Source organism: Cherax quadricarinatus, chromosome 91, assembly GCF_038502225.1.
Source record: "Cherax quadricarinatus isolate ZL_2023a chromosome 91, ASM3850222v1, whole genome shotgun sequence".
Taxonomy (NCBI): Eukaryota; Metazoa; Arthropoda; class Malacostraca; order Decapoda; family Parastacidae; genus Cherax; species Cherax quadricarinatus.
Window position 1 is genome coordinate 3,972,463 of NC_091382.1, and position 26,494 is coordinate 3,998,956.

Sequence of the window (26,494 nt, forward strand, 5' to 3'; positions counted from 1 at the left end):
AAACTCTGTAGCATTGGGTAACTCATGCTGTATTTGAGGCAAATCTGAATTGGAAGTTACAAATGATACTTGAGGATTTCTCAATACCTGTCGTGTACGTAGGGAATAACGACATTCAGGTTGATCGTCTGACTGAGTATCAGAGGAAGAGAGTACAGGATCAGGAGGATTGTCAGTGTCTGTCACATTAGTCTGGGTTGGAACATCATTATCATCACATACTAACTTCATATGATCCAAATGCGATTCTTTATACTGACCAGTACTAATCTTCTCAGTAGTAGTAACCAGTTACCAGTCTCAGTAGTAGTAACCAGTTACCGGTGGCCTGTCCGTTGACTCAACGACCAACCGTCTTGAGTCAACGGACAGGCCACCATAACTATGGTGTAGGGGAATATGGTTGGAGCCTAACACTATTTTCTCAACAATGTTGGTGGGAGAGTAATGGTGATGATGTCACTGGTGATGGTGATGTCACCCCGTGGTGGTGCTGATGTCATACCTTGCCTGGGTATTTATTGACCCACGATACACACTCTTAACATAAATAAATTCTGACCAAAATTTTGATTATTTTTTTGTGTAGAGGCAGATGTAAGCTTCCCGACTCACCTTAATTAATACTAGATTATTACATTCATGGTGAAGCGCTAACCCCGTATGGTTTTAGGGCACCTGGTGGAATGGGAGGGTAATAGGTTTGATCTAAGGGAGAGTAGCTTCAGTTTCTTGGATTAAGAGTCCTTGATGACACCTCAGGTCTTAATTTGTCATTGTGAGAGATTGTTTATACAGGGGTCAAGAGTCTAGTCGAGTTATCTGGCTTAGATACTCTCAGTGCTTTATTTATATCCCCTTTATTCGTTCCTGTTTTCCGTTTGTATATTTCAGTCATTTCTCTCTGGTTCTACATCTTTCCAGACGTAGAATTAGGGGGGATATGCAAATTGTGCCTTCGAAGCCTATCTCCTTAGGTAAGATTTCTGATACAGGATTAACTTCGCCATTCTTGTGTATGGTTTCCATCACAGTTATGTCCACTCTGTAATAAAAAGCAGCGTAATCTAAATAAACTCTAGCATAAGATGTATATATATAAAGTTCTACTATTTATATCTTTCCATATGAAGTCAAAATTTCTATTAGCTTTATTGCGAACACTTATGCACTGTTGTCTTGGATTTATATTTCTGCTAACCAGAACTCCTAAATCTTTTTCACGTTCACTTTGTCTTTTAAGTACCATTGTTATTTTCATACACTTGTCAGCAAGGAACTGCATCTGCCACTTCTCTAACAACATTAACCTATCCAGGTCATCCTGTAACCATCTAATATCCCCTTCAGAAGTGATCCGACGGATTATTTTAGTGTTATCAGCAAATTTACTTATATAGCTATTGATTATAAACACAAGGGTCCCAATACTGAGCCTAGTAGCACACCACTTGGAAACTCTGTTGCTTATCTGTCAGCCATGACTCAACTCAGCCGACAACTTGACGTGTTGATTCTTTATCAGTCTCCTGTGTGGGACTTGATCAAAGGTTTTACTGAAGTTCACATACAATATCGTATTCTTTATATTGACAGTAGGATACAGTAACTTTCACATTGAAGACTGAGAGTTGTGGTTGAGTCATGGCTGACAGACAGGCAACAAAGTTTGCAAGTGGTGTGCTACTAGGGTCAGTATTGGGACCCTTGTGTTTATAATCAATAGCTATATAAGTTTGCCGATGACACTACTGCCTCAGATACTTTAGAGAAAAACGTTAGTAAAGTCATAAGACAAGAACACCTGAGATTTATTGGTTAAATTATATCATTCATGCTGCTTTGAATTTCATCCACAACTACTAACTCCGTCAACTTTCCCACAATTAAGGTTAGGTTGACTGGTCCATAATTTGAAGCTAGGGACCTATCTCCCGCCTTGTAAATAGATATAACATTTGTCATTTTCTGCTTATCTAGCACGATAGCCATTTGTAGTTATCTGTTGAAGAGACTCGCTAATGGTTTGCATAGTTCTTCCTCAGATTCCTTCAAAACCCTTGAAAACAGCTCGTCGTCACGACCGGCTGACTTGTTTGGTTTCAGTCTATCTAGTTATGTGAGAATTATGTCACTAGTGACTATGATCTTACACAACTTATTCTCGTCATAAGCTGTGCAATTAATAATTTCTGGGATTTCTTTTGTATGCTTTCGTGTAAAGAGAGAAAATAGTGAGGGCAAGAACTTTTTTAACCAAAGTCGTAGCCAGTACGAGCTTCCAGACACAACATCAGCTGACGTAACATAAACATGTACAACTCGTGAAGGTGACTTGCCCAGCTGGATAAATATTCAATTCTTACACTTAAATGTCTGCGTACATGCAGTCATCATGTGTGTACGTACAGCCAGCATGTGTATATGTAGCCTGTACGTTTATGCATGTCGCCAACATATGTATACATGTAACCAACGTGTGTATACATGTAGGTAGAAAGTGAAAGAATGAATGTATAGGTGCTGAACTATATGTGGTTGCAGGAGTCGGGTCTCAGCTCCTGGGCCCACCTCATCACTGGTTGCTACTAGGTTCACTCTCCCCTGTGTACTCGCCCAGTTGTGGTTGCAGGGGTCTATTCATAGCCCCTGACCCCGCCTCTTCACTAGTTATTAGGTCCACTCTCCCTGCTCCATGAGCTTTATCGTACCTCTTCTTAAAACTATGTATGGATCCTGCCTCCACTACACCACTCTCCAGATTGTTCCACTTCCTGACAACTCTGTGACTAAAGAAATACTTCCTAACATCCCTGTGACTCATCTGAGTTTTCAACTTGCAGCTGTGACCCCTCGTGTGTACTCACCTAGTTGTGGTTGCAGCGGTCGATTCACAGCTCCTGGCCCCGCCTCTTCACTGGCCGCTACTGGGTCACTCTTCCCGCTCCTGAGCTTTATCATACCTCTTCTTAAAGCTATGAATGGATCCTGCCTCCACTACATCGCTTCCCAAACTATTCCACTTCCAGACTACTCTGTGGTTGAAGAAATACTTCCTAACATCGCTTCCCAAACTATTCTACTTCCAGACTACTCTGTGGCTGAAGAAATACTTCCTAACATCTCCCCCCCACACATACCCCTTGTGTGTGTGTGTGTGTGTGTGTGTGTGTGTGTGTGTGTGTATGTGTGTTCCTCCGTTTAAAAAAAAAGATACATTTGCAACCCTCAGTGACTGGTACAGTTGCAGACATCAATAATTTATTGCATAAGTTTGTCAGAAGTATAAACAACTTCTCCTCGTATATTTATCCGTGTTCTGAAGAACTGTTAGGCTGTTTATTTCTCTACGGGTTTCATTCCTAGTCACTGGTACCTTACTATGTCTCCAAACTTTATTAGTCTTAATAAAAAATAACTAGATGCTTTTATTAGCCATTTACGACAAAGACAATGATAAACTTTATAAAGTACAGTATACAATTGACATAGGATTAATTGACGTGAATAAAGTACTTTATAGAAAGTCCCTTGTTATGCAGGGCATTTCTGGTAACTTTAAAATTAACTTAAGAGGAGCGTAAGTTTCCCTGTCTCCTAGTATCATGTTTATTTCCCATAATTACTGTCGTATTAGCTTTGTCTGTTTCGTAAGGTGAAGACCAGGATCTTTCCTTAATTCATGGGATAACTTAACAAATCTTTGAGTACAATTGTGTTGTAGAGGTCTGAGCTGTGTTGTGTCGTGTTGAGTACAGTTGTGTTGTAGAGGTCTGAGCTGTGTTGTGTCGTGTTGAGTACAGTTGTGTTGTAGAGATCTGAGCTGTGTTGTGTCGTGTTGAGTACAGTTGTGTTGTAGAGGTCTGAGCTGTGTTGTGTCGTGTTGAGTACAGTTGTGTTGTAGAGGTCTGAGCTGTGTTGTGTCGTGTTGAGTACAGTTGTGTTGTAGAGGTCTGAACTGTGTTGTGTCGTGTTGAGTACAGTTGTGTTGTAGAGGTCTGAACTGTGTTGTGTCGTGTTGAGTACAGTTGTGTTGTAGAGGTCTGAACTGTGTTGTGTCGTGTTGAGTACAGTTGTGTTGTAGAGGTCTGAGCTGTGTTGTGTCGTGTTGAGTACAGTTGTGTTGTAGAGGTCTGAGCTGTGTTGTGTCGTGTTGAGTACAGTTGTGTTGTACAGGTCTGAGCTGTGTTGTGTCGTGTTGAGTACAGTTGTGTTGTAGAGGTCTGAACTGTGTTGTGTCGTGTTGAGTACAGTTGTGTTGTGGAGGTCTGAACTGTGTTGTGTCGTGTTGAGTACAGTTGTTGTAGAGGTCTGAACTGTGTTGTGTCGTGTTGAGTACAGTTGTGTTGTAGAGGTCTGAACTGTGTTGTGTCGTGTTGAGTACAGTTGTGTTGTAGAAGTCTGAACTGTGTTGTGTCGTGTTGAGTACATTTGTGTTGTAGAGGTCTGATCTGTGTTGTGTCGTGTTGAGTACAGTTGTGTTGTAGAGGTCTGAGCTGTGTTGTGTCGTGTTGAGTACAGTTGTGTTGTAGAGGTCTGAGCTGTGTTGTGTCGTGTTGAGTACAGTTGTGTTGTACAGGTCTGAGCTGTGTTGTGTCGTGTTGAGTACAGTTGTGTTGTAGAGGTCTGAGCTGTGTTGTGTCGTGTTGAGTACAGTTGTGTTGTACAGGTCTGAGCTGTGTTGTGTCGTGTTGAGTACAGTTGTGTTGTAGAGGTCTGAACTTTGTTGTGTCGTGTTGAATACAGTTGTGTTGTAGAGGTCTGAACTGTGTTGTGTCGTGTTGAGTACAGTTGTGTTGTGGAGGTCTGATCTGTACTCATACCTCTACAACACATGATATCAGGAGACAGGGAAACTCGCGCGTCTCTTTTAACCAGTGATGGCTCAGTGATTCAAGGCTACACACACACACACACACACACACACACACACACACACACACACACACACACACACACACACACACACACACACACACACACACACACACACACACATACACACACCAGTACTCAGGACATGATTCACCTGAGATGTATGACGCAGGTGATGCTGCTGGGAAGTAGTGCTGATTGTTTTTAGGTTTATAGTTCACCAACTCTATGGGGATCATTAAGGTTGCATGTCGCCTCGATACCACCAGTTAAGGATACATGCCGGTGTACATATACTGAAATATCTCTCTCGAAGCATGTATATACCCTCGCAGTTGGGTAGAAAGTAAGGGTACAGGGCTACACTGGCCCCAGGCGGCCCATGAGACTTGGGGAGACTGAATATTTCCCAAATTAAGGTGTAACAATAACAAAAAAAAAAAGGCACAATACCGTGACTGGAACGATACACAAATAACCCGCACATAGAAGAGAGGAGCTTACGACGACGTTTCGGTCCGACTTGGACCATTTACAAAGTCACACTAACGAAAAAGAGAGCAGGACGGGTATATATAGGTAGTAGTAGTAGTAGTAGTAGTAGTAGTAGTAGTAGTAGTAGTAGTAGTAGTACTGATCAAGAGTTTTTATATCTACCAAGCTTTTTGTTAATAACTTCAGAATACCTCATCTGATCATCGACATCAAATGTTCAACGCTGGTCAACGGTATCATGGGACCGGTTCATGTTAATGGGTCGTGAAGTTGCGCTTTGGTCGATTTTTTTTGAAAGCAAGACGTGATTCTTAGCTTCCGTGTGATAACTTAAAACGAGTGATAACTTAATACGTATGATAACTTGATAGGTATGTTAACTTGATACACGTTGGGAGAATAACCCATAACTAAATTGCTAGCGTACTCAGCTCACACACTTGGGTCTAGGGGTCGTTTCCCAGGTACGGCTGGAAAACATTAGGACATTTTCCTTAAGTTACCTGCTGTCCAGTGTTCACCCATCAGTAAAATAGGTACCTGGGTGTTAGTCGGCTGGTGTGGGTAGCATCCTGGGACAAAATTGACCTGTTATGCTCAGTATAACAAGGGGCTTTCTATATAATAGTATGTCATTGATGACAGCTATGGTCTATATACCTTGTACATATACTTGTAGAAATTAAGATTATTATTTTATAAGCGAGAATGGGGGATGCCCCAGTCTCACAAGGTTGGAGAGACCACTGAACGTACGTAGAACGTACGGTAAATTCTGAATTCGGAAAAGTTCAGGGTAACGACAGGACGCCTACAGCCTCATCGACCAGCCTAGCAGCCATGAAACTTGGGTTCAGGAAAGTGCCGTGGGAACGATGCCTTTCTATAGAAAGAGCTACAGCCTTTCTGCTACGTGAGGCCATTAACTTTTCACAACCTGTTCACCATCAGTCAAGAATGTTTTAATCTCTAAAACAGAGATTAAAGTGAACTATCAGCATATAAACCATATGAGACATACCTCCCGGTGTATATTTCCCGTACAACAGAGCAATTATGGTTAGGTTAAGTTAGGTTAGGTTAGGTTAAGTTAGGTTTGTCAGGAAACAGAACAAGTGTTTCCTGTCGCGGGTCTTAAGCCACATACTGGCCCACAGCTGGAGGTTTTGGTCATCTGACCGAGGCATTCCGTCCTTCCACTCTCCCTCCCCAACAGATACGGTTGGAGTGCAGTCATCTATACAAAGATGTACACAACCCTGGGGTCTCGCCCACACTTCAAACTTGCCTTTGTCCCCTCTCTAGATGTGTCAGAGTCACATGTTGTAATATTAGGGTATCTCTCCTACTACGACTGCTGTCTCTGTACCTGCTGTTTCTGTACCTGCTGTCTTTGTACCTGCTGTTTCTGTACCTGCTGTTTCTGTACCTGCTGTCTCTGTACCTGCTGTCTCTGTACCTGCTGTCTCTGTGCCTGCTGTCTCTGTACCTGCTGTCTCTGTGCCTGCTGTTTCTGTACCTGCTGTCTCTGTACCTGCTGTTTCTGTACCTGCTGTTTCTGTACCTGCTGTCTCTGTGCCTGCTGTCTCTGTACCTGCTGTCTCTGTGCCTGCTGTCTCTGTACCTGCTGTCTCTGTACCTGCTGTTTCTGTACCTGCTGTTTCTGTACCTGCTGTTTCTGTAACTGCTGTCTCTGTACCTGCTGTCTCTGTACCTGCTGTCTCTGTGCCTGCTGTCTCTGTAGCTGCTGTCTCTGTACCTGCTGTCTCTGTACCTGCTGTCCCGTAGCTCCATGGGTAGCACACTCACTTCACACAATGACGTCCAGGGGTCGATCTTCAGTACTGGTGGAAACAGTAGGACGTGTTTCCGTGCGTGCGGCTAACAGTAACAGCCTGGGTGATCAGACCCTGATCCACCGCGAGGCCAGGTCACAGACCGGGCTGCGGGGGCGTTGACCCCCCCGGAACCTTCTCCAGGTATACTCCAGGTAAGACACCAGCTGTTAATGTTCACCTAGCAGTAAAATAGGTACCTGGGTGCTAGTGGACTGGTGTGGGTCGCATCCTGGGACAAAATTTACCATGATCATAACGTACAAAATACTTTAAGGATTAGAGTGGCTATGAACAAGCTGTTTAAAGGAACTAGGCTATAAATGCCAACTTATAATTGTGCACAGCTTCAGGCAGAGGTACGACAGTGCTCTAGAGGCCAGGAACCAGTAAAGCCAGTAAGTGGCCAGGCCAGGAGCTATGGATCAACCCCCTGCAAGCACAACAAGGTTAGCAAACATGTGGAGAAACATGTGACAGTTGGTAGTAGGAATTTTGGCGCCTGTCTCCTAATCTATATATATCTGTGATGCTGGTGAAGGCTCTTGATCTAGGGAACTGGAGCTCCCCTCATCTTCCTTGCATAATAATAATAATAATAATAATAATAATAATAATAATAATAATTGTATAACAATATAAGAGTGTTATATACACAGTATCTCCGGCTCACTACCCAAAGACCCGGGTTCGATCCTGGGGAGGGTTTACACGTTAGGTATGCTTCCTCACTCCTGTCTCTGTTAACCTAGAAGTAAGTAGGTACCTGGGTGTTAGTGGATTGTTGTGGGTGGCATCCTCGGGGTGTTAGCATACCTTAGACAGGAGTGAGCTTTGAAATGAGCTCAGGATAACAGCTCTCAGCTCATAAATGAGCTCAGGATAGCAGCTCTCAGCTCATAAATGAGCTCAGGATAACAGCTCTCAGCTCATAAATGAGCTCAGGATAACAGCTCTCAGCTCATAAATGAGCTCAGGATAACAGCTCTCAGCTCATAAATGAGCTCAGGATAACAGCTCTCAGCTCATAAATGAGCTCAGGATAACAGCTCTCAGCTCATAAATGAGCTCAGGATAACAGCTCTCAGCTCATAAATGAGCTCAAGATAACAGCTCTCAGCTCATAAATGATCTCAAGATAACAGCTCTTAGCTCATAAATGAGCTCAAGATAACAGCTCTTAGCTCATAAATGAGCTCAAGATAACAGCTCTCAGCTCATAAATGAGCTCAGGATAACAGCTCTCAGCTCATAAATGAGCTCAGGATAACAGCTCTCAGCTCATAAATGAGCTCAGGATAACAGCTCTCAGCTCATAAATGAGCTCAGGATAACAGCTCTCAGCTCATAAATGAGCTCAGGTTAACAGCTCTCAGCTCATAAATGAGCTCAGGTTAACAGCTCTCAGCTCATAAATGAGCTCAGGATAACAGCTCTCAGCTCATAAATGAGCTCAGGATAACAGCTCTCAGCTCATAAATGAGCTCAGGTTAACAGCTCTCAGCTCATAAATGAGCTCAGGTTAACAGCTCTCAGCTCATAAATGAGCTCAGGTTAACAGCTCTCAGCTCATAAATGAGCTCAGGTTAACAGCTCTCAGCTCATAAATGAGCTCAGGATCAGCTCTCAGCTCATAAATGAGCTCAGGATAACAGCTCTCAGCTCATAAATGAGCTCAGGTTAACAGCTCTCAGCTCATAAATGAGCTCAGGATAACAGCTCTCAGCTCATAAATGAGCTCAGGATAACAGCTCTCAGCTCATAAATGAGCTCAGGATAACAGCTCTCAGCTCATAAATGAGCTCAGGATAACAGCTCTCAGCTCATAAATGAGCTCAGGATAACAGCTCTCAGCTCATAAATGATCTCAAGATAACAGCTCTTAGCTCATAAATGAGCTCAAGATAACAGCGCTTAGCTCATAAATGAGCTCAGGATAACAGCTCTCAGCTCATAAATGAGCTCAGGTTAACAGCTCTCAGCTCATAAATGAGCTCAGGTTAACAGCTCTCAGCTCATAAATGAGCTCAGGTTAACAGCTCTCAGCTCATAAATGAGCTCAGGTTAACAGCTCTCAGCTCATAAATGAGCTCAAGATAACAGCTCTCAGCTCATAAATGAGCTCAGGATAACAAGCTCTCAGCTCATAAATGAGCTCAAGATAACAGTTATTAGCTTATAGATTTAAAGCTGAAATTAGAACTAATTTGATGTTATCTGAACCTCTGCACGAAACATGTGTCTGTGAGTGGGGTGTGAGGTGAGTGGTGTGAGGTGAGTGGGGTGTGAGGTGAGTGGGGTGTGAGGTGAGTGGGGTGTGAGGTGAGTGGGGTGTGAGGTGAGTGGGGTGTGAGGTGAGTAGGGTGTGAGGTGAGTGGTGTGTGAGGTGAGTGGGGTGTGAGGTGAGTGGGGTGTGAGGTGAGTGGGGTGTGAGGTGAGTGGGGTGTGAGGTGAGTGGGGTGTGAGGTGAGTGGTGTGTGAGGTGAGTGGGGTGTGAGGTGAGTGGGGTGTGAGGTGAGTGGGGTGTGAGGTGAGTGGGGTGTGAGGTGAGTGGGGTGTGAGGTGAGTGGGGTGTGAGGTGAGTGGGGTGTAAGGTGAGTTGGGTGTGAGGTGAGTGGGGTGTGAGGTGAGTGGAATGTGAGGTGAGTGGGGTGTGAGGTGAGTGGGGTGTGAGGTGAGTAGGGTGTGAGGTGAGTGGTGTGTGAGGTGAGTGGGGTGTGAGGTGAGTGGGTTGTGAGGTGAGTGGGGTGTGAGGTGAGTGGGGTGTGAGGTGAGTGGTGTGAGGTGAGTGGGGTATGAGGTGAGTGGGGTGTGAGGTGAGTGGGGTTTGAGGTGAGTGGGGTGTGAGGTGAGTGGGGTGTGAGGTGAGTGGGGTGTGAGGTGAGTGGGGTGTGAGGTGAGTGGGGTGTGAGGTGAGTGGGGTGTGAGGTGAGTGGGGTGTGAGGTGAAGGGTTTGAGGTGAGTGTGGTGAGGTGAGTGGTGTGTGAGGTGAGTGGGGTGTGAGGTGAGTGGGTTGTGAGGTGAGTGGGGTGTGAGGTGAGTGGGGTGAGGTGAGTGGGGTGAGGTGAGTGGTGCGTGAGGTGAGTGGTGTGTGAGGTGAGTGGGGTGTGAGGTGAGTGGGGTGTGAGGTGAGTGGGGTGTGAGGTGAGTGGGGTTTGAGGTGAGTGGGGTGTTAGGTGAGTGAGGTGTGAGGTGAGTGGGGTGTGAGGTGAGTGGGGTGTGAGGTGAGTGGGGTGTGAGGTGAGTGGGGTGTGAGGTGAGTGGGGTGTGAGGTGAGTGGTGTGTGGGGTGAGGTGAGTGGGGTGTGAGGTGAGTGGGGTGTGAGGTGAGTGGGGTGTGAGGTGAGTGGGGTGTGAGGTGAGTGGGGTGTGAGGTGAGTGGGGAGTGAGGTGAGTGGGGTGTGAGGTGAGTGGGGTTTGAGGTGAGTGGGGAGTGAGGTGAGTGGGGTGTGAGGTGAGTGGGGTGTGAGGTGAGTGGTGTGTGAGGTGAGTGGGGTGTGAGGTGAGTGGGGTTTGAGGCGAGTGGGGTGTGTGAGGTGAGTGTGGTGTGAGGTGAGTGGGGTATGAGGTGAGTGGGGTGTTGAGGTGAGTGGAGTGTGAGGTGAGTGGGGTGTGAGGTGAGTGGGGTGTGAGGTGAGTGGGGTTTGAGGTGAGTGGGGTGTGAGGTGAGGTGAGGTGAGTGTGTGAGGTGAGTGGGTGTGTGAGGTGAGTGGGGTTGTGAGGTGAGTGGGTTGTGAGGTGAGTGGGGTGTGAGGTGAGTGGGGTGTGAGGTGAGTGGGGTGCGTGAGGTGAGTGGTGTGTGAGGTGAGTGGGGTGAGATGAGTGGGGTGTGAGGTGAGTGGGGTGTGAGGTGAGTGGGGTGAGGTGAGGTGAGTGGGGTGTGAGGTGAGTGGGGTGTGAGGTGAGTGGGGTGTGAGGTGAGTGGGGTTTGAGGTGAGTGGGGTGTGAGTGGTGTGTGAGGTGAGTGGGGTGTGAGGTGAGTGGGGTGTGAGGTGAGTGTGAGGTGAGTGGGGTGTGAGGTGAGTGGTGTGTGAGGTGGGTGTGAGGAGTGGGGTGAGTGGGGAGTGAGGAGTGGGATGAGTGGGGAGTGAGGTGAGTGGGGAGTGAGGTGAGTGGGGAGTGGGGTGAGTGGGGAGTGGGGTGAGTGGGGTGTGAGGTGAGTGAGGGGTGTGTGAGGTGAGTGGGGTGTGAGGTGAGTGGGGTGTGAGGTGAGTGTGAGGTGAGTGTGTGAGGTGAGTGGGGTGTGAGGTGAGTGGGGTGTGAGGTGAGTGGGGTGTGAGGTGAGGTGAGGTGGGGTGTGAGGTGAGTGGGGTGTGAGGTGAGTGGGGTGTGAGGTGAGTGGGGAGTGAGGTGAGTGGGGAGTGAGGTGAGTGGGGTGTGAGGTGAGTGGGGTGTGAGGTGAGTGGGGTGTGAGGTGAGTGGGGTGTGAGGTGAGGGGTGTGTGAGGTGAGTGGGGTGTGAGGTGAGGGGTGAGATGAGCCGGGTGAGGTGCTGACTCATGGAAGGGAGGGACAGACAACACGTCAAGATACAAAGAACAAAAAATGTTTCATGTCAGCATTCCTGCCCGTCTCCTGTCTGCCATGTAATATATATATATATATATATATATATATATATATATATATATATATATATATATATATATATATATATATATATATATATTTGTTCTTCGTTTCTACATGTACAAGGTATACAGACCATAGCTGACATCAGTGACATACTACTATATAGAAAGCCGCTTGTTATATTGAGCATTTCCCGCAAATTAGGTCAATTTTGACCTCAGGATGCGACCCATACTAGTCCAATAACACCTAGGTACCTATTTTACTTGTTGGTGAACATGGACAGTACGTGTCTTAAGGAAACGCGTCCTTATGTTTTCACCCGTACCGGGGATCGAACCATGGACCTTAGTGTGTGAGCTGAGTGCGCTACCAATCGAGCTACAGAACACTGTAATATACCTACTCACTACTAGGTAAACAGAGGCAAAAGATGAGTAAGAAAATATAACCATATCCCCCACCTCAGGATTGCACCCGAGTACTTCAGTTGTGAACCCCAGGATCTACCATGCCACAAACACTGCTGAGTTAAGGGTTCTTCTCCGCTTCCTTCCTGACTCCTCTCTCTCCTTGCATTTCCTGTCGGTAAAATATCTCAGTGTGTACTTCCTCCACGTGGGACTTCCTCTTGTTTTTCGAACATAATTCTTGCCTGTGAGGCGGAGTCTAAAAACTACCGTGTAGACGGCGAGCTGGATCATAATTTTGATAGTGTATAAGGATATGCATATAAGTCACTTTGACTTTTATGTATACCTGGAGTATACCTGGAGAGAGTTTCGGGGGACAACGCCCCCGCGGCTCGGTCTGTGACCACTGTATTTACAGGTACATGTACAAGGTATACAGACCATAGCTGACATCAATGACATACTAGTATATAGAAAGCCGCTTGTTATGTTGAGCATTTCCCGCAAATTAGGTCAGTTTTGTCCCCAGGATGCGACTCATATCAGTCTACTAACACCCAGGTACCCATTTTACTGATGGGTGGACATGGACAACCGGTGTAGGGAAACAAGCCCAGTGTTTCTACCCTCGCCGGAAATCGAACCCGGACACTCACCATGTGAAGCGAGAGGTTTAGCCATCAGGCCACGGGACACCGAATACAGGGCAATATTACGCAGTAAACACTAGTCCAGACCAGGTTACCACCCACAACAGCTACCTATTTACTGCTAGGTGAACAGGAGCAAGCAATAGGAGTAAGTCATTCTGACTTTTTTGGGTTATCCTAGGTGCTACACATATGCTGCTATGTATGATAATCTATGTAACTGTATTTGTGTATACCTGAATAAACTTGCTTAAGGAGACTCGCTTAACCTCTACCAACTTGGGAATTTCAGTTGTGACTGGAGGGGCGTAAGAATGAGGTAGGAGTCGGTGTAAAATAGCGAGGCTTGTGCTGTGCATGTCACTGTAACACGCCACAGGGTGAGAGAGTAGAGGCAGGTGAGGGGTGGACTAGTCTGCTTTTGAAAGTGAGTAGACGAGGTGGTGGTCTAGTGCTCGCTCAGTACTGTAATAATTGATCCACGTGGGTTTTTTAAATGGTCTACACGGCGAGGGGGGGGGGGTTAAATGCCATACACTGGGTGCCTAAATGACCCATACTGAGTTTTAAATGACCCATACCGAGTTTTAAATGGCCCATACTTAGTTTTAAATACCCATATATAGTTTTAAATGACCCACACTAAGTTTTAAATGACCCACACTAAGTTTTAAATGGCTTACATTAAGTTTTAAATGGCCCACACTGAGTTTTAAATGGTCAAAACTGATTTTTAAATAATAATTAAGTCTCCCCAGGACAAATAAGAAAAAAATTTCTCGTAATTTGTCTGTCAGAATTTATATTATTTTTGTTGTTGTAGACAAAAGAAAACATTATTTGGAATATTAGCCAAGAAGGACTTTATAGCAGTGAGATATATTGCTTCAGTGTCCAGACCTTGATGCTGGTGGCGGGCTCTTGACCCAGGGAGCTGCCCTTCACTGGACAGAACCTGCCTGTTATTATTACCTCTCATTCCCACCACGGTACAGTTACTTGTTTCAGAATTACTGCATACACAAAAAAATACACTGCTCGTGGCTTGGTTGGTAGCGTCCTTAGGACAAACACCGACGCACGGGTGAAACGTTGGGCACGTTTCCTTACACTTCCTACTCCTATCATCATTACTTCCAATTCCCTAGGCACTGTATAATAATAATAATAATAATAATAATAATAATAATAATAATAATAATAATAGTAATAATAATAATAATAATAATAATAATAATAATAATAATAATATTTTTATTTCTGCCAGTACATGTACAAGGTATACAGACCATAGCTGACATCAGTGACATACTACTATATAGAAAGTACCTTGTTATGCTGAGCATTTCCCGCAAATTAGGTCAGTTTTGTCCCAGGATGCGACCCACACCAGTCCACTAACACCCAGGTACCCATTAAACTGATGGGTGAACACATACAACCGGTGTAAAGCAACACGACCAATGTTTCTACCCTCGCTGGGAATCGAACGCAGACCCTCGCCGTGTGAAGCGAGAGCTTTATCGATCATTATCCATATTTTAAGTATCACTCACATCCTGGATTACTATTAATCCAACAAAATCTCTCACACACATCAATATCTTTAATCTTCATGTGTACTAAGTTGTCTAATGTCTGTCTTAGTCCCATTATATCTGTATCAGCTCGCAACATGGAAGGGCAAGTCAGACGTTTCGGTCCTTCCTGGACCCTTATCAAAATCTCGTCTAAGTTTCGCTCAATATTGTGGGTTAGTTGTAAACTGATGGTGAATTAGAGACAAGTGCAACATCTGGATATCTTTACTTGTAGATGTTTCGCCCTCTAGTGGCTTTATCAGTATAATACAGACATAATATATATATATATATATATATATATATATATCGGCCGTCTTCCACCAAGGCAGGGTGGCCCGAAAAAGAAAAACTTTCACCATCATTCACTCCATCACTGTCTTGCCAGAAGGGTGCTTTACACTACAGTTTTTAAACTGCAACATTAACACCCCTCCTTCAGAGTGCAGGCACTGTACTTCCCATCTCCAGGACTCAAGTTCGGAGAAATATATACAACAGACAGTGGAAGATGAGGTAATCAGTCCCGTAGCCTAGAAGCCCCCTAGGGCCATTTGATAGTTGTGAATTGTTAAGTTACATAAGAAAGGAGGAGCACTGCAGCAGGCCTACTGGCCCATACAAGGCAGGTTCTTAGCCAAACCACCGATGTATTTGTCCAACCTTACATTGTATTGTGTTTTCATTTGTGGACTCCATATACAATACGCTAGCCGCTCAGGCGGCACAACCAGAAACACAAAACCCTGACTGCAACAATTCACAACTAACCCACAATTCTGAGCGATATTCTTTGATGAAGTTTGTGGTTTGTATTCTTCCTTAGTGACTTCCCAGTAGCCTTGGTGCTCACCACCCGCAACACTTATAACGGATACATAAAGAACACCTGGGAGTGTGTCATGGATGGTTGTGCACACACCCACACACATACACTGGACCTAGTAGTGACCAGTGAAGAGGCGGGGCCAGGAGCTAAGACGACCCCTGCAACCACAATTAGGCGAGTAATTAGATGAGACCAGTGAAGAGTCGGGGCCAGGAGCTAAGATTCGACCCTGCAACTACAATTAGGCGAGTAATTAGGCGAGTACCCACCCACCCACACACACACACACACACACACACACACACACACACACACACACACACACACGGGGCCAGGGGCTGTGAATCGACCCCTGCAACCACAACTAGGTGAGTACAGGATATGCCTGGTGGAGAACCTGAAAAGGAAAGAGTATATAAACGATAACCAACACAATTTCAAGGAAGGAAAATCCAGTGTCACGAACCTACTGGAGTTTTACAAGGTAACAGAAGTAAGACAGGAGAGAGCGGGGTGGGTAGACCACATTTGTTTGGACTGTAAGAAGGCTTTCGACACAGTTCCACTCAAGAGATTAGTGCAAAAATTAGAGCAGCAGGCAGGAATAACAGGAAAGGCACTGCAGTGGATCAGAGAATACCTGACAGGAAGGAAACAACGAGTGATGGTTCGTGATGAGGTGTCAGGGCTCCTGCGACGAGCGGGGTTCCTCAGGGGTCAGTCCTAGGGCCGGTGCTGTTTCTGGTATATGTAAATGACATGACGGAAGGGATAGATTACGAGATGTCATTGTTTGCAGACGATGTGAAGCTAATGCGGAGAATTCAAACGGGTGAGGATCAGGTAGGACTACAAAGGGATCTGGACAGGCTGCAAGCCTGGTCCAGCTGGCTCCTGTAGTTTAACCACGCCGAGTGCAAAGTCATGAAGATTGGGGAAGGTCAAAGAAGACCGAAGGAGTACAGGCTAGGAGGCCAAAAACTGCAAACATCACTCAAGGAAAAGGATCTTGGGGTGAGTATAACACAGAGCACATCTCCTGAGGCGAACATCAACCAAATAACTGCTGCAGCATATGGGCGCCTAGCAAACCTAAGAATAGCGTTTCGACACCTGATTATGGAATCGTTCAAGACTGTACACCGTGTACATCAGGACCATACTGGAGTATGCAGCACCAGTATGGAACCCGCACCTGGTTAAGCACGTCAAGAAATTAGACAAAGGACGAAGGTTTGCTACGAGAAGAGGTTAAGGGAAATCAACCTGACGACACTGAAGGACAGGATGGATAGGAGGGATATAATTACATGAAAAATACTGAGAGGAATCGACAAGGTGGACAGAGATAAGATGTTCCAGAGATTAGACACAGCAACAAGGGGTCACAGTTGGAAGATGAAGACACAGATGAATCACAGGGATGTTAGGAAGTATTTCTTCAGCCACAGAGTTGTCAGGAAGTGGAATAGTCTGGGAAGCGATGTAGTGGAGACAGGATCCATACATAGCTTTAAGAAGAGTTATGATAAAGCTCATGGAACAGAAAGAGTAACCTAGTAGCGACCAGTGAAGAGCCGGGACCAGGAACTGTGAATCGACCCCTTCAACCACAACTAGGCGAGTACACACACACACACACACACACACACACTCAAGGTCGTCTACACAGAGGCGGAAGTAAGGTGCTGCAGTATAAGTTGAAGGCGGAATATTGACAACATGGTTAAAAAAACAAAAGTTAGTTTAATACATTTTTTTATTAAACTACTCGCCCGCGGTGTGGGTGGTAGTCAAAACATTACACAAGCACATGATGGGTCCAGGGACTGGGCCCCAAAATTTTGATAGTTAAGCAAGTTACAGTATTTTTGAAATATTGAAAATATTAATAAACCATACCACGGGCTGGGTTAGAACCCGCGATCAGAGAGTCTCAAAACTCCAAACGCGACGGTCTGGAGTTTTGGGACTCTGTGACCGCGGGTTCTAACCCCACCCGTGGTATGGTTTGTTTGCAATCGTGTCATTACGATTTCGTGAGTCTTGTTGACATATTAATGGCGTGTTTACACTGACATGAATGCAGTCACAAAAACTTTACAATGTAGTGAATGCAGTCACAAAAACTTTACAATGTAGTGAATGCAGTCACAAAAACTTTACAATATAGTGAATGCAGTCACAAAAACTTTACAATATAGTGAATGCAGTCACAAAAACTTTACAATCCATCTTCAACGTATTTGTGATTTATTTACAATAGTAAAGTCAGAGTTTTATACCAGAATAACCTGTTCTTTATCACTGTGAATATAATAATAATATAATAATATAATATAATATAATAATATAATATAATAATATAATAATATAATAATATAATATAATATAATAATATAATATAATATAATAATATAATAATATAATATAATATAATATAATATAATAATATAATATAATATAATAATATAATATAATAATATAATATAATATAATATAATAATATAATAATAATAATAATAATAATAATATCTTTATTACTACCAGTAGATCGACACCATGCCTAACTCTTCTAGGGTAGGGTAGGTGCCTGAGCCCGAGCCTTTAGCTCATAAGACTGTCATTCCCATTTGCCCCCTTGTGGCGGGGATGGCAGACCAGAGAGGCCTAGCTTGTGGCTAGGCCTGGGGACAGTTGGTCCCAAAGATGAGGAGGTACTTGTGCCTCCTCCCATGGGAGACTTAGGTCTCAGACACTCCCTAAAGAGGGAGCCAAGGCCGGGCCACCACTTGGAAAAGGCCCGGGCCGGGAGAATACCGGCTAATCTTTAATAATAATAATAATAATACTACCAGTACATGTACAAGGTATACAGACCATAGATGATCGACACCATGCCTAACCCTTCTAGGGTAGGGTAGGTGCCTGAGCCCGAGCCTTTAGCTCATAAGACTGTCATTCCCATTTGCCCCCCTTGGGGCGGGGATGGCAGACCAGAGAGGCCTAGCTTGTGGCTAGGCCTGGGGACAGTTGGTCCCAAAGATGAGGAGGTACTTGTGCCTCCTCCCATGGGAGACTTAGGTCTCAGACACTCCCTAAAGAGGGAGCCAAGGCCGGGCCACCACTTGGACAAGGCCCGGGCCGGGAGAATACCGGCGAATCTTTAATAATAATAACAGACCGTAGATGACATCAATGACATACTACTATATAGAAAGTACCTTGTTATGCTGAACATTTCCCGCAAATTAGGTCAGTTTTGTCCCAGGATGCGACTCACACCAGTCCACTAACACCCAGGTACCTGTTATACTGCTAGGTGAACATTGACAGCAGGTGTCTTAAGGTAACACGTCCTAATGGTACTGGGGATCGATCCCCGGACGTCAGCGTGTGAGGTGAGTGCGCTACCAATCGAGCTACGGAACACCTGATACTGTGATAATGATATACAACACCAAGATGAGGAATTAGATATTCAACACTTGGGTCTCTTTATTCGTAAACGTTTCGCCAACCAGTGGCTATCTTCAGTCCCTCAGTCTTGTAGACCTATACACAGCAGACAGTGGAAGATAGGTAACCAGTCCCTCAGTCTTGTAGACATATACACAGCAGACAGTGGAAGATAGGTAACCAGTCCCTCAGTCTTGTAGACATATACACAGCAGACAGTGGAAGATGAGGTAACCAGTCCCTCAGTCTTGTAGACATATACACAGCAGACAGTGGAAGATGAGGTAACCAGTCCCTCAGTCTTGTAGACCTATACACAGCAGACAGTGGAAGATGAGGTAACCAGTCCCTCAGTCTTGTAGACCTATACACAGCAGACAGTGGAAGATGAGGTAACCAGTCCCTCAGTCTTGTAGACATATACACAGCAGACAGTGGAAGATAGGTAACCAGTCCCTCAGACCTATACACAGCAGACTTGTAGACCTATACACAGCAGACAGTGGACATATACACAGCAGACAGTGGAAGATAGGTAACCAGTCCCTCAGTCTTGTAGACCTATACACAGCAGACAGTGGAAGATAGGTAACCAGTCCCTCAGTCTTGTAGACATATACACAGCAGACAGTGGAAGATGAGGTAACCAGTCCCTCAGTCTTGTAGACCTATACACAGCAGACAGTGGAAGATGAGGTAACCAGTCCCTCAGTCTTGTAGACCTATACACAGTAACCAGTCCCTCAGACAGTGGAAGATGAGGTAACCAGTCCCCTCAGTACACAGCAGACTTGTAGACCTATACACAGCAGACAGTGGAAGATGAGGTAACCAGTCCCTCAGTCTTGTAGACCTATACACAGCAGACAGTGGAAGATGAGGTAACCAGTCCCTCAGTCTTGTAGAACCAGCTCTGGTCTGTATAAGTTATATCTTATACTTGTAGAAATAAATATTATTATTATTATTATTATTATTACTATTACTATTTTTATTATTATTATTATTAGCTATGGTCTGTATAAGTTGTATCATGTAAGTGGACCCCCGCTTAACGATCACCTCCAAATGCGACCAATTATGTAAGTGTATTTATGTAAGTGCGTTTGTACGTGTATGTTTGGGGGTCTGAAATAGACTAATCTACTTCACAATATTCCTTATGGGAAAAAATTCGGTCAGTACTGGCACCTGAACATACTACTGGAATGAAAAAAGTTCGTTAACCGGGGGTCCACTGTACTTTCAGAAATAAAGCTTACTAACATTGCGTCAGATTTCCTTCCATAATGAATGATGTAAAGAGTCAGTCTGACCATTGCTGATCAGACTGACTCGTTATTTTTTTTCTGTATTAGCGATACGAGGCTATTTGTGGACAGTGAGGAGTATGATATACGTGATATGACTAGGGATTTGTTAGGAGATGAGATCTATGGTAGGGTCCTGGGCTCAAAATTCATGGAACTATGTTCGATCATGGCACGGGTGGAAACAATGAACATATTTTCTTACTTCTGCTACCCCTCTTCACCTAGCAGTAAGCAGGTACCTGGGTGCTAGTCACCTTAGACCTGCTGCCACTCTTCACCTAGCAGTAAGCAGGTACCTGGGTGCTAGTCACCTTAGACCTGCTGCCACTCTTCACCTAGCAGTAAGCAGGTACCTGGGTGCTAGTCATAGTACACCTGCTACCCCTCTTCACCTAGCAGTAAGCAGGTACCTGGGTGTTAGTCATCGTACACCTGCTACCCCTCTTCACCTAGCAGTAAGCAGGTACCTGGGTGTTAGTCATCGTACACCTGCTACCCCTCTTCACCTAGCAGTAAGCAGGAACCTGGGTGCTAGTCATAGTACACCTGCTACCCCTCTTCACCTAGCAATAAGCAGGTACCTGGATGTTAGTCATTGTACACCTGCTAGGTGTCTAGAACTATCAAGGTGCTTAGTGAAGGTACTGTTAAGTCACTCGTTCTCTCTAGACTGGAACTCTACTGTAAGATGTTTTCTTTGAGGCAGGTGAGACAACCCAGCTGGAAAACGTTCACATAACTTTCACTGCCTGTATACACTCAAACATGTAAACTACTGGGAACTCTTCAAGTACCTTCACCTGTATTCCTTGGAACGTATGTAATAAAGGTAGATTATAATATATACCTGGAAAATATGAGACTTGGTAGATAAAATAAAAAGTAGTGATGCGACAAGTATGTGGAGATAGAACTCGAAGAGTGTCAGAGGTCCCCGACTTTTCAATATGTTCCCTTCGTGCATTATCGGTATACCTGGAGAGAGTTCCGGGGGTCAACGCCCCCGCGGCCCGGTCTGTGACCAGGTCTTATGATGGATCAGGGCCTGATCAACCAGGCTGTTACTGCTGGCCGCACCTAATCTAACGTACGAACCACAGCCCGGCTGGTCAGGTACCGACTTTAGGTGCTTGTCCAGTGCCTGCTTGAAGACAGCTAGGGGTCTATTGGTAATCCCCCTTATGTATGCTGGGAGGCAGTTGAACAGTCTCGGGCCCCTGACACTTATTGTATTGTCTCTTAACGTGCTAGTGGCACCCCTGCTTTTCACTGGAGGGATGTTACATCGTCTGCCAAGTCTTTTGCTTTCGTTGTGAGTGATTTTCGTGCGCAAGTTCAGTACTAGTCCCTCTAGGATTTTCCAGGTGCATATAATCATGATCTCTCCCGGGAGAACAGGTTTAGGAACTTCAAGCGCTCCCAGTAATTAAGGTGGTTTATCACAGTTATGTGCGCCGTGGAGGTCTCTGGGTATGACCAATAAACCAATGGGCGTTCAGATTGTTTGGTTTGTACAGTAATTTTGAAATAAAGCGTTGGATTTGTAACTTGTCAGCTTCCCAGGCTGTGGTTCGTACGTTGTACTGCATGCGGCAGTTGATCAGGCCTTGATCCACTGCAGGATCTTGTCTGGTGCTGAGCCGAGGGAGCGCTAACTCCAGAAACCATTCCTCAGGTATCCTTTGGGCATCCTTCAGGACTCTTGGGTTACCCTAGATTCAGTTCTACATAATTTAATACATAAGACCATTGCAAAAATTTGCGGTTATATATGAGGTTTAAATAAAAACGTAACTCAAATGGAAATAAGTAACTTCGACTTTTTCTGGGTTATCCAGGTTCTCTACACATATGCTGCTGTACTCACCTAATTGTGGTTGCAGGGGTCGAGACTCAGCTCCTGGCCCCACCTCTTCACTGACCGCTACTGGGTCCTCCCTCTCCCTGCTCCATGAGCTTTATCATACCTCGTCTTAAAACTATGTATAGTTCCTGCCTCCATCCTCCATGCCTCCATCCTATGGAGAGGGAGCATGGACACGGGGGTCCTCCCACAGTTACTAAAAACAACAGACATAGCCCCACTCCACAAAGGGGGCAGTAAAGCAACAGCAAAGAACTACAGACCGATAGCACTAACATCCCATATCATAAAAATCTTTGAAAGGGTCCTAAGAAGCAAGATCACCACCCATCTAGAAACCCATCAATTACACAACCCAGGGCAACATGGGTTTAGAACAGGTCGCTCCTGTCTGTCTCAACTATTGGATCACTACGACAAGGTCCTAGATGCACTAGAAGACAAAAAGAATGCAGATGTAATATATACAGACTTTGCAAAAGCTTTCGACAAGTGTGACCATGGCGTAATAGCGCACAAAATGCGTGCTAAAGGAATAACAGGAAAAGTCGGTCGATGGATCTATAATTTCCTCACTAACAGAACACAGAGAGTAGTAGTCAACAGAGTAAAGTCCGAGGCAGCTACGGTGAAAAGCTCTGTTCCACAAGGCACAGTACTCGCTCCCATCTTGTTCCTCATCCTCATATCCGACATAGACAAGGATGTCAGCCACAGCACCGTGTCTTCCTTTGCAGATGACACCCGAATCTGCATGACAGTGTCTTCCATTGCAGACACTGCAAGGCTCCAGGCGGACATCAACCAAATCTTTCAGTGGGCTGCAGAAAACAATATGAAGTTCAACGATGAGAAATTTCAATTACTCAGATATGGTAAACACGAGGAAATTAAATCTTCATCAGAGTACAAAACAAATTCTGGCCACAAAATAGACCGAAACACCAACGTCAAAGACCTGGGAGTGATCATGTCGGAGGATCTCACCTTCAAGGACCATAACATTGTATCAATCGCATCTGCTAGAAAAATGACAGGATGGATAATGAGAACCTTCAAAACCAGGGAGGCCAAGCCCATGATGACACTCTTCAGGTCACTTGTTCTATCTAGGCTGGAATATTGCTGCACACTAACAGCACCTTTCAAGGCAGGTGAAATTGCTGACCTAGAAAATGTACAGAGAACCTTCACGGCGCGCATAACGGAGATAAAACACTTCAATTACTGGGAGCGCTTGAGGTTCCTAAAACTGTATTCCCTGGAACGCAGGCGGGAGAGATACATGATTATATACACCTGGAAAATCCTAGAGGGACTAGTACCGAACTTGCACACGAAAATCACTCACTACGAAAGCAAAAGACTTGGCAGACGATGCAACATCCCCCCAATGAAAAGCAGGGGTGTCACTAGCACGTTAAGAGACCATACAATAAGTGTCAGGGGCCCGAGACTGTTCAACTGCCTCCCAGCATACATAAGGGGGATTACCAACAGACCCCTGGCAGTCTTCAAGCTGGCACTGGACAAGCACCTAAAGTCGGTTCCTGACCAGCCGGGCTGTGGCTCGTACGTTGGTTTGCGTGCAGCCAGCAGCAACAGCCTGGTTGATCAGGCTCTGATCCACCAGGAGGCCTGGTCACAGACCGGGCCGCGGGGGCGTTGGCCCCTGGAACTCTCTCCAGGTAAACTCCAGGTAAACTACATCACTTGCCAGACTATTCCACTTCCTAACAACTCTGTGACTGAAGAAATACTTCCTAACATCCCTTAGACTCATCTGAGTCTTCAGTTGTGACCCCTTGTTTCTGTGTCCCATCTCTGGAACATCCTGCTGTGTATGATAATCTATGTAACTGTATTTGTGTATACCTGAATAAGCTTACTTATTTACTAAGTCAAGCTGTGGCATATTTTCACTCAGTTCACACACGGAGGTCGAGGGTTCGAATCTCCTCCAGTACGGCTGGAAAACATTAGGGACGTGTTTCCATAAGACACCTGTTGTCCCTGTCCCTGTTCACCCATCAGTTTAAAATGAGTACCTGGGTGTTGGTGAACTGGTGTGGGTCACATCCTGGGTGTTAGTGGACTGGTGTGGGTCACATCCTGGGTGTTAGTGAACTGGTGTGGGTCACATCCTGGGTGTTAGTGGACTGGTGTGGGTCACATCCTGGGTGTTAGTGGACTGGTGTGGGTCACATTCTGGGTGTTAGTGGACTGGTGTGGGTCATCCTGGGTGTTAGTGGACTGGTGTGGGTCACATCCTGGGTGTTAGTGGACTGGTGTGGGTCACATCCTGGGTGTTAGTGGACTGGTGTGGGTCACATCCTGGGTGTTAGTGAACTGGTGTGGGTGGCATCCTGGGTGTTAGTGGACTGGTGTGGGTCGCATCCTGGGTGTTAGTGGACTGGTGTGGGTCACATCCTGGGTGTTAGTGGACTGGTGTGGGTCACATCCTGGGTGTTAGTGAACTGGTGTGGGTCACATCCTGGGTGTTAGTGGACTGGTGTGGGTGGCATCCTGGGTGTTAGTGGACTGGTGTGGGTCACATTCTGGGTGTTAGTGAACTGGTGTGGGTCACATCCTGGGTGTTAGTGGACTGGTGTGGGTGGCATCCTGGGTGTTAGTGGACTGGTGTGGGTGGCATCCTGGGTGTTATTGGACTGGTGTGGGTGGCATCCTGGGTGTTAGTGGACTGGTGTGGGTCACATCCTGGGTGTTATTGGACTGGTGTGGGTCGCATCGTGGGTGTTATTGGACTGGTGTGGGTGGCATCCTGGGTGTTAGTGGACTGGTGTGGGTGGCATCCTGGGTGTTAGTGGACTGGTGTGGGTCGCATCCTGGGTGTTAGTGGACTGGTGTGGGTCACATCCTGGGTGTTAGTGGACTGGTGTGGGTCACATCCTGGGTGTTAGTGGACTGGTGTGGGTGGCATCCTGGGTGTTAGTGGACTGGTGTGGGTCACATCCTGGGTGTTAGTGGACTGGTGTGGGTCGCATCCTGGGTGTTAGTGGACTGGTGTGGGTGGCATCCTGGGTGTTAGTGGACTGGTGTGGGTCACATCCTGGGTGTTAGTGGACTGGTGTGGGTCACATCCTGGGTGTTAGTGGACTGGTGTGGGTCACATCCTGGGTGTTAGTGGACTGGTGTGGTTCACATCCTGGGTGTTAGTGGACTGGTGTTGGTCACATCCTGGGTGTTATTGAACTGGTGTGGGTCACATCCTGGGTGTTAGTGGACTGGTGTGGGTCACATCCTGGGTGTTATTGGACTGGTGTGGGTCGTATCCTGGGACAAAATTAATTTATTTTCAATATAGTAGTATGTCACTGATGTCAGCTATGGTCTGTATACCTTGTACATGTACTTGTAGAAATAAAGATATTATTATTATTATTATTATTATTATTATTATTATTATTATTAAGGCCAATCAGCCCATTCTACTTAAAAGATTAATTTTTCTCTAATTTCTAGAACAGGTGAACAATTTACATCCCTCACACTTATTTGGGCACAAAAAAGGCATTTCCACGTACTTAAGATATATAAAAAACATGGCATGTAACGTTTTTCCAAGATAAGATGAGTCAGGAATCTTGATGAGATGACTCAGCCTCCCAAGCTCATGACATCACCAAACATCGAAAAAATCACGATTTTTTCGAATATTCTGGCTAGATAATAGCCATATATAACAAACACAGAAGCCTGTACACCAGACCATTAATGCCACGACCCGATTATTAAATAACAACGGAAATAAGATGAGAAATTAGTGAAAAAAATGGGGATTTTTGTGAAGGTTTGGGAGGAGTTGGTCAGTGTGTGAGAGGGACGGGAAGGGGCCGTCAGGCAGCTCCTCTGGTGCTTATTTCTTCTATTTTTTACCCTATTACCCTCTTTATTTAACAAATAACTGTGTCACTGGGGATTTTATTTGTTTCTTAGTGCAACTACTGACGTCCAGACATCCGTCCATGTTTAATAACCCGGGGAAAAGGGGAAAAAAAATTGAAAGTGTCGTCTGCCTCAAATGCCGGAATCGGAAGCATTTCACCCCAGATATTAACTGTTGTGAAGGGTATGTGTGTGTGGCATGAATGAAGGGCATCACTGGTGATAGAAGAGTGATAATTGAGTGAGATATGGGTAGTTTAAAGAGGATTGCTGTGGGGGTCACAGCAGGACGGTCGACAGCGCTGCCAGCCGCCAGGCTGCCAACACCACCCAAAAAACTCGCCACAGGTAATATTATTATTATTATTTATGTGATTTAATATATTTAAATATCGGAGAGGAGTCTTATGACGATGTTTCGGTCCGGATATACATCAAGTGGCCGAAACATAATAATGTCACTCATAAGTCGAACTTTTATAAACTGACACCCCTCACGGAAGGTTCCTTGATGTTGGTGAGGGGCTCTTGATTTAGGGAATTGGATCTGTGCTCCAGTTCCCCGAATTAAGCCTGAATGCCTTCCACATCCCCCCCCAGGCGCTGTATAATCCTCCGGGTTTAGCGCTTCCCCCTTGATTATAATAATAATAATATAAACTGACAACAGGTAATGATATATTTAAGATTTATGTGTTTAAATAA

The 26,494-nt window shown here is 45.3% G+C and overlaps 1 protein-coding gene across 14 annotated transcripts in view; it reads left to right on the plus strand.

Moving 5' to 3' along the window:
- The window catches only part of LOC128704860 (CAP-Gly domain-containing linker protein 1), a 308,119-nt gene that overhangs the window by 129,831 nt on the left and 151,794 nt on the right, over positions 1 to 26,494 (plus strand). Inside the window, exons 1-2 of one of the 14 annotated variants that reach the window (XM_053800029.2) lie at positions 13,254 to 13,321; positions 25,841 to 26,137. The exons of 11 other annotated variants lie outside the window; for them this stretch is intronic. In XM_053800029.2, the coding sequence (XP_053656004.2) occupies positions 26,038 to 26,137 (100 nt within the window). In that variant the 5' untranslated portion in view covers positions 13,254 to 13,321; positions 25,841 to 26,037. Of the gene's footprint in view, positions 1 to 13,253; positions 13,322 to 25,529; positions 26,138 to 26,494 lie in introns of those variants that run through there. 2 more of the 14 variants (XM_053800030.2, XM_070104344.1) reach the window with 2 other exon arrangements.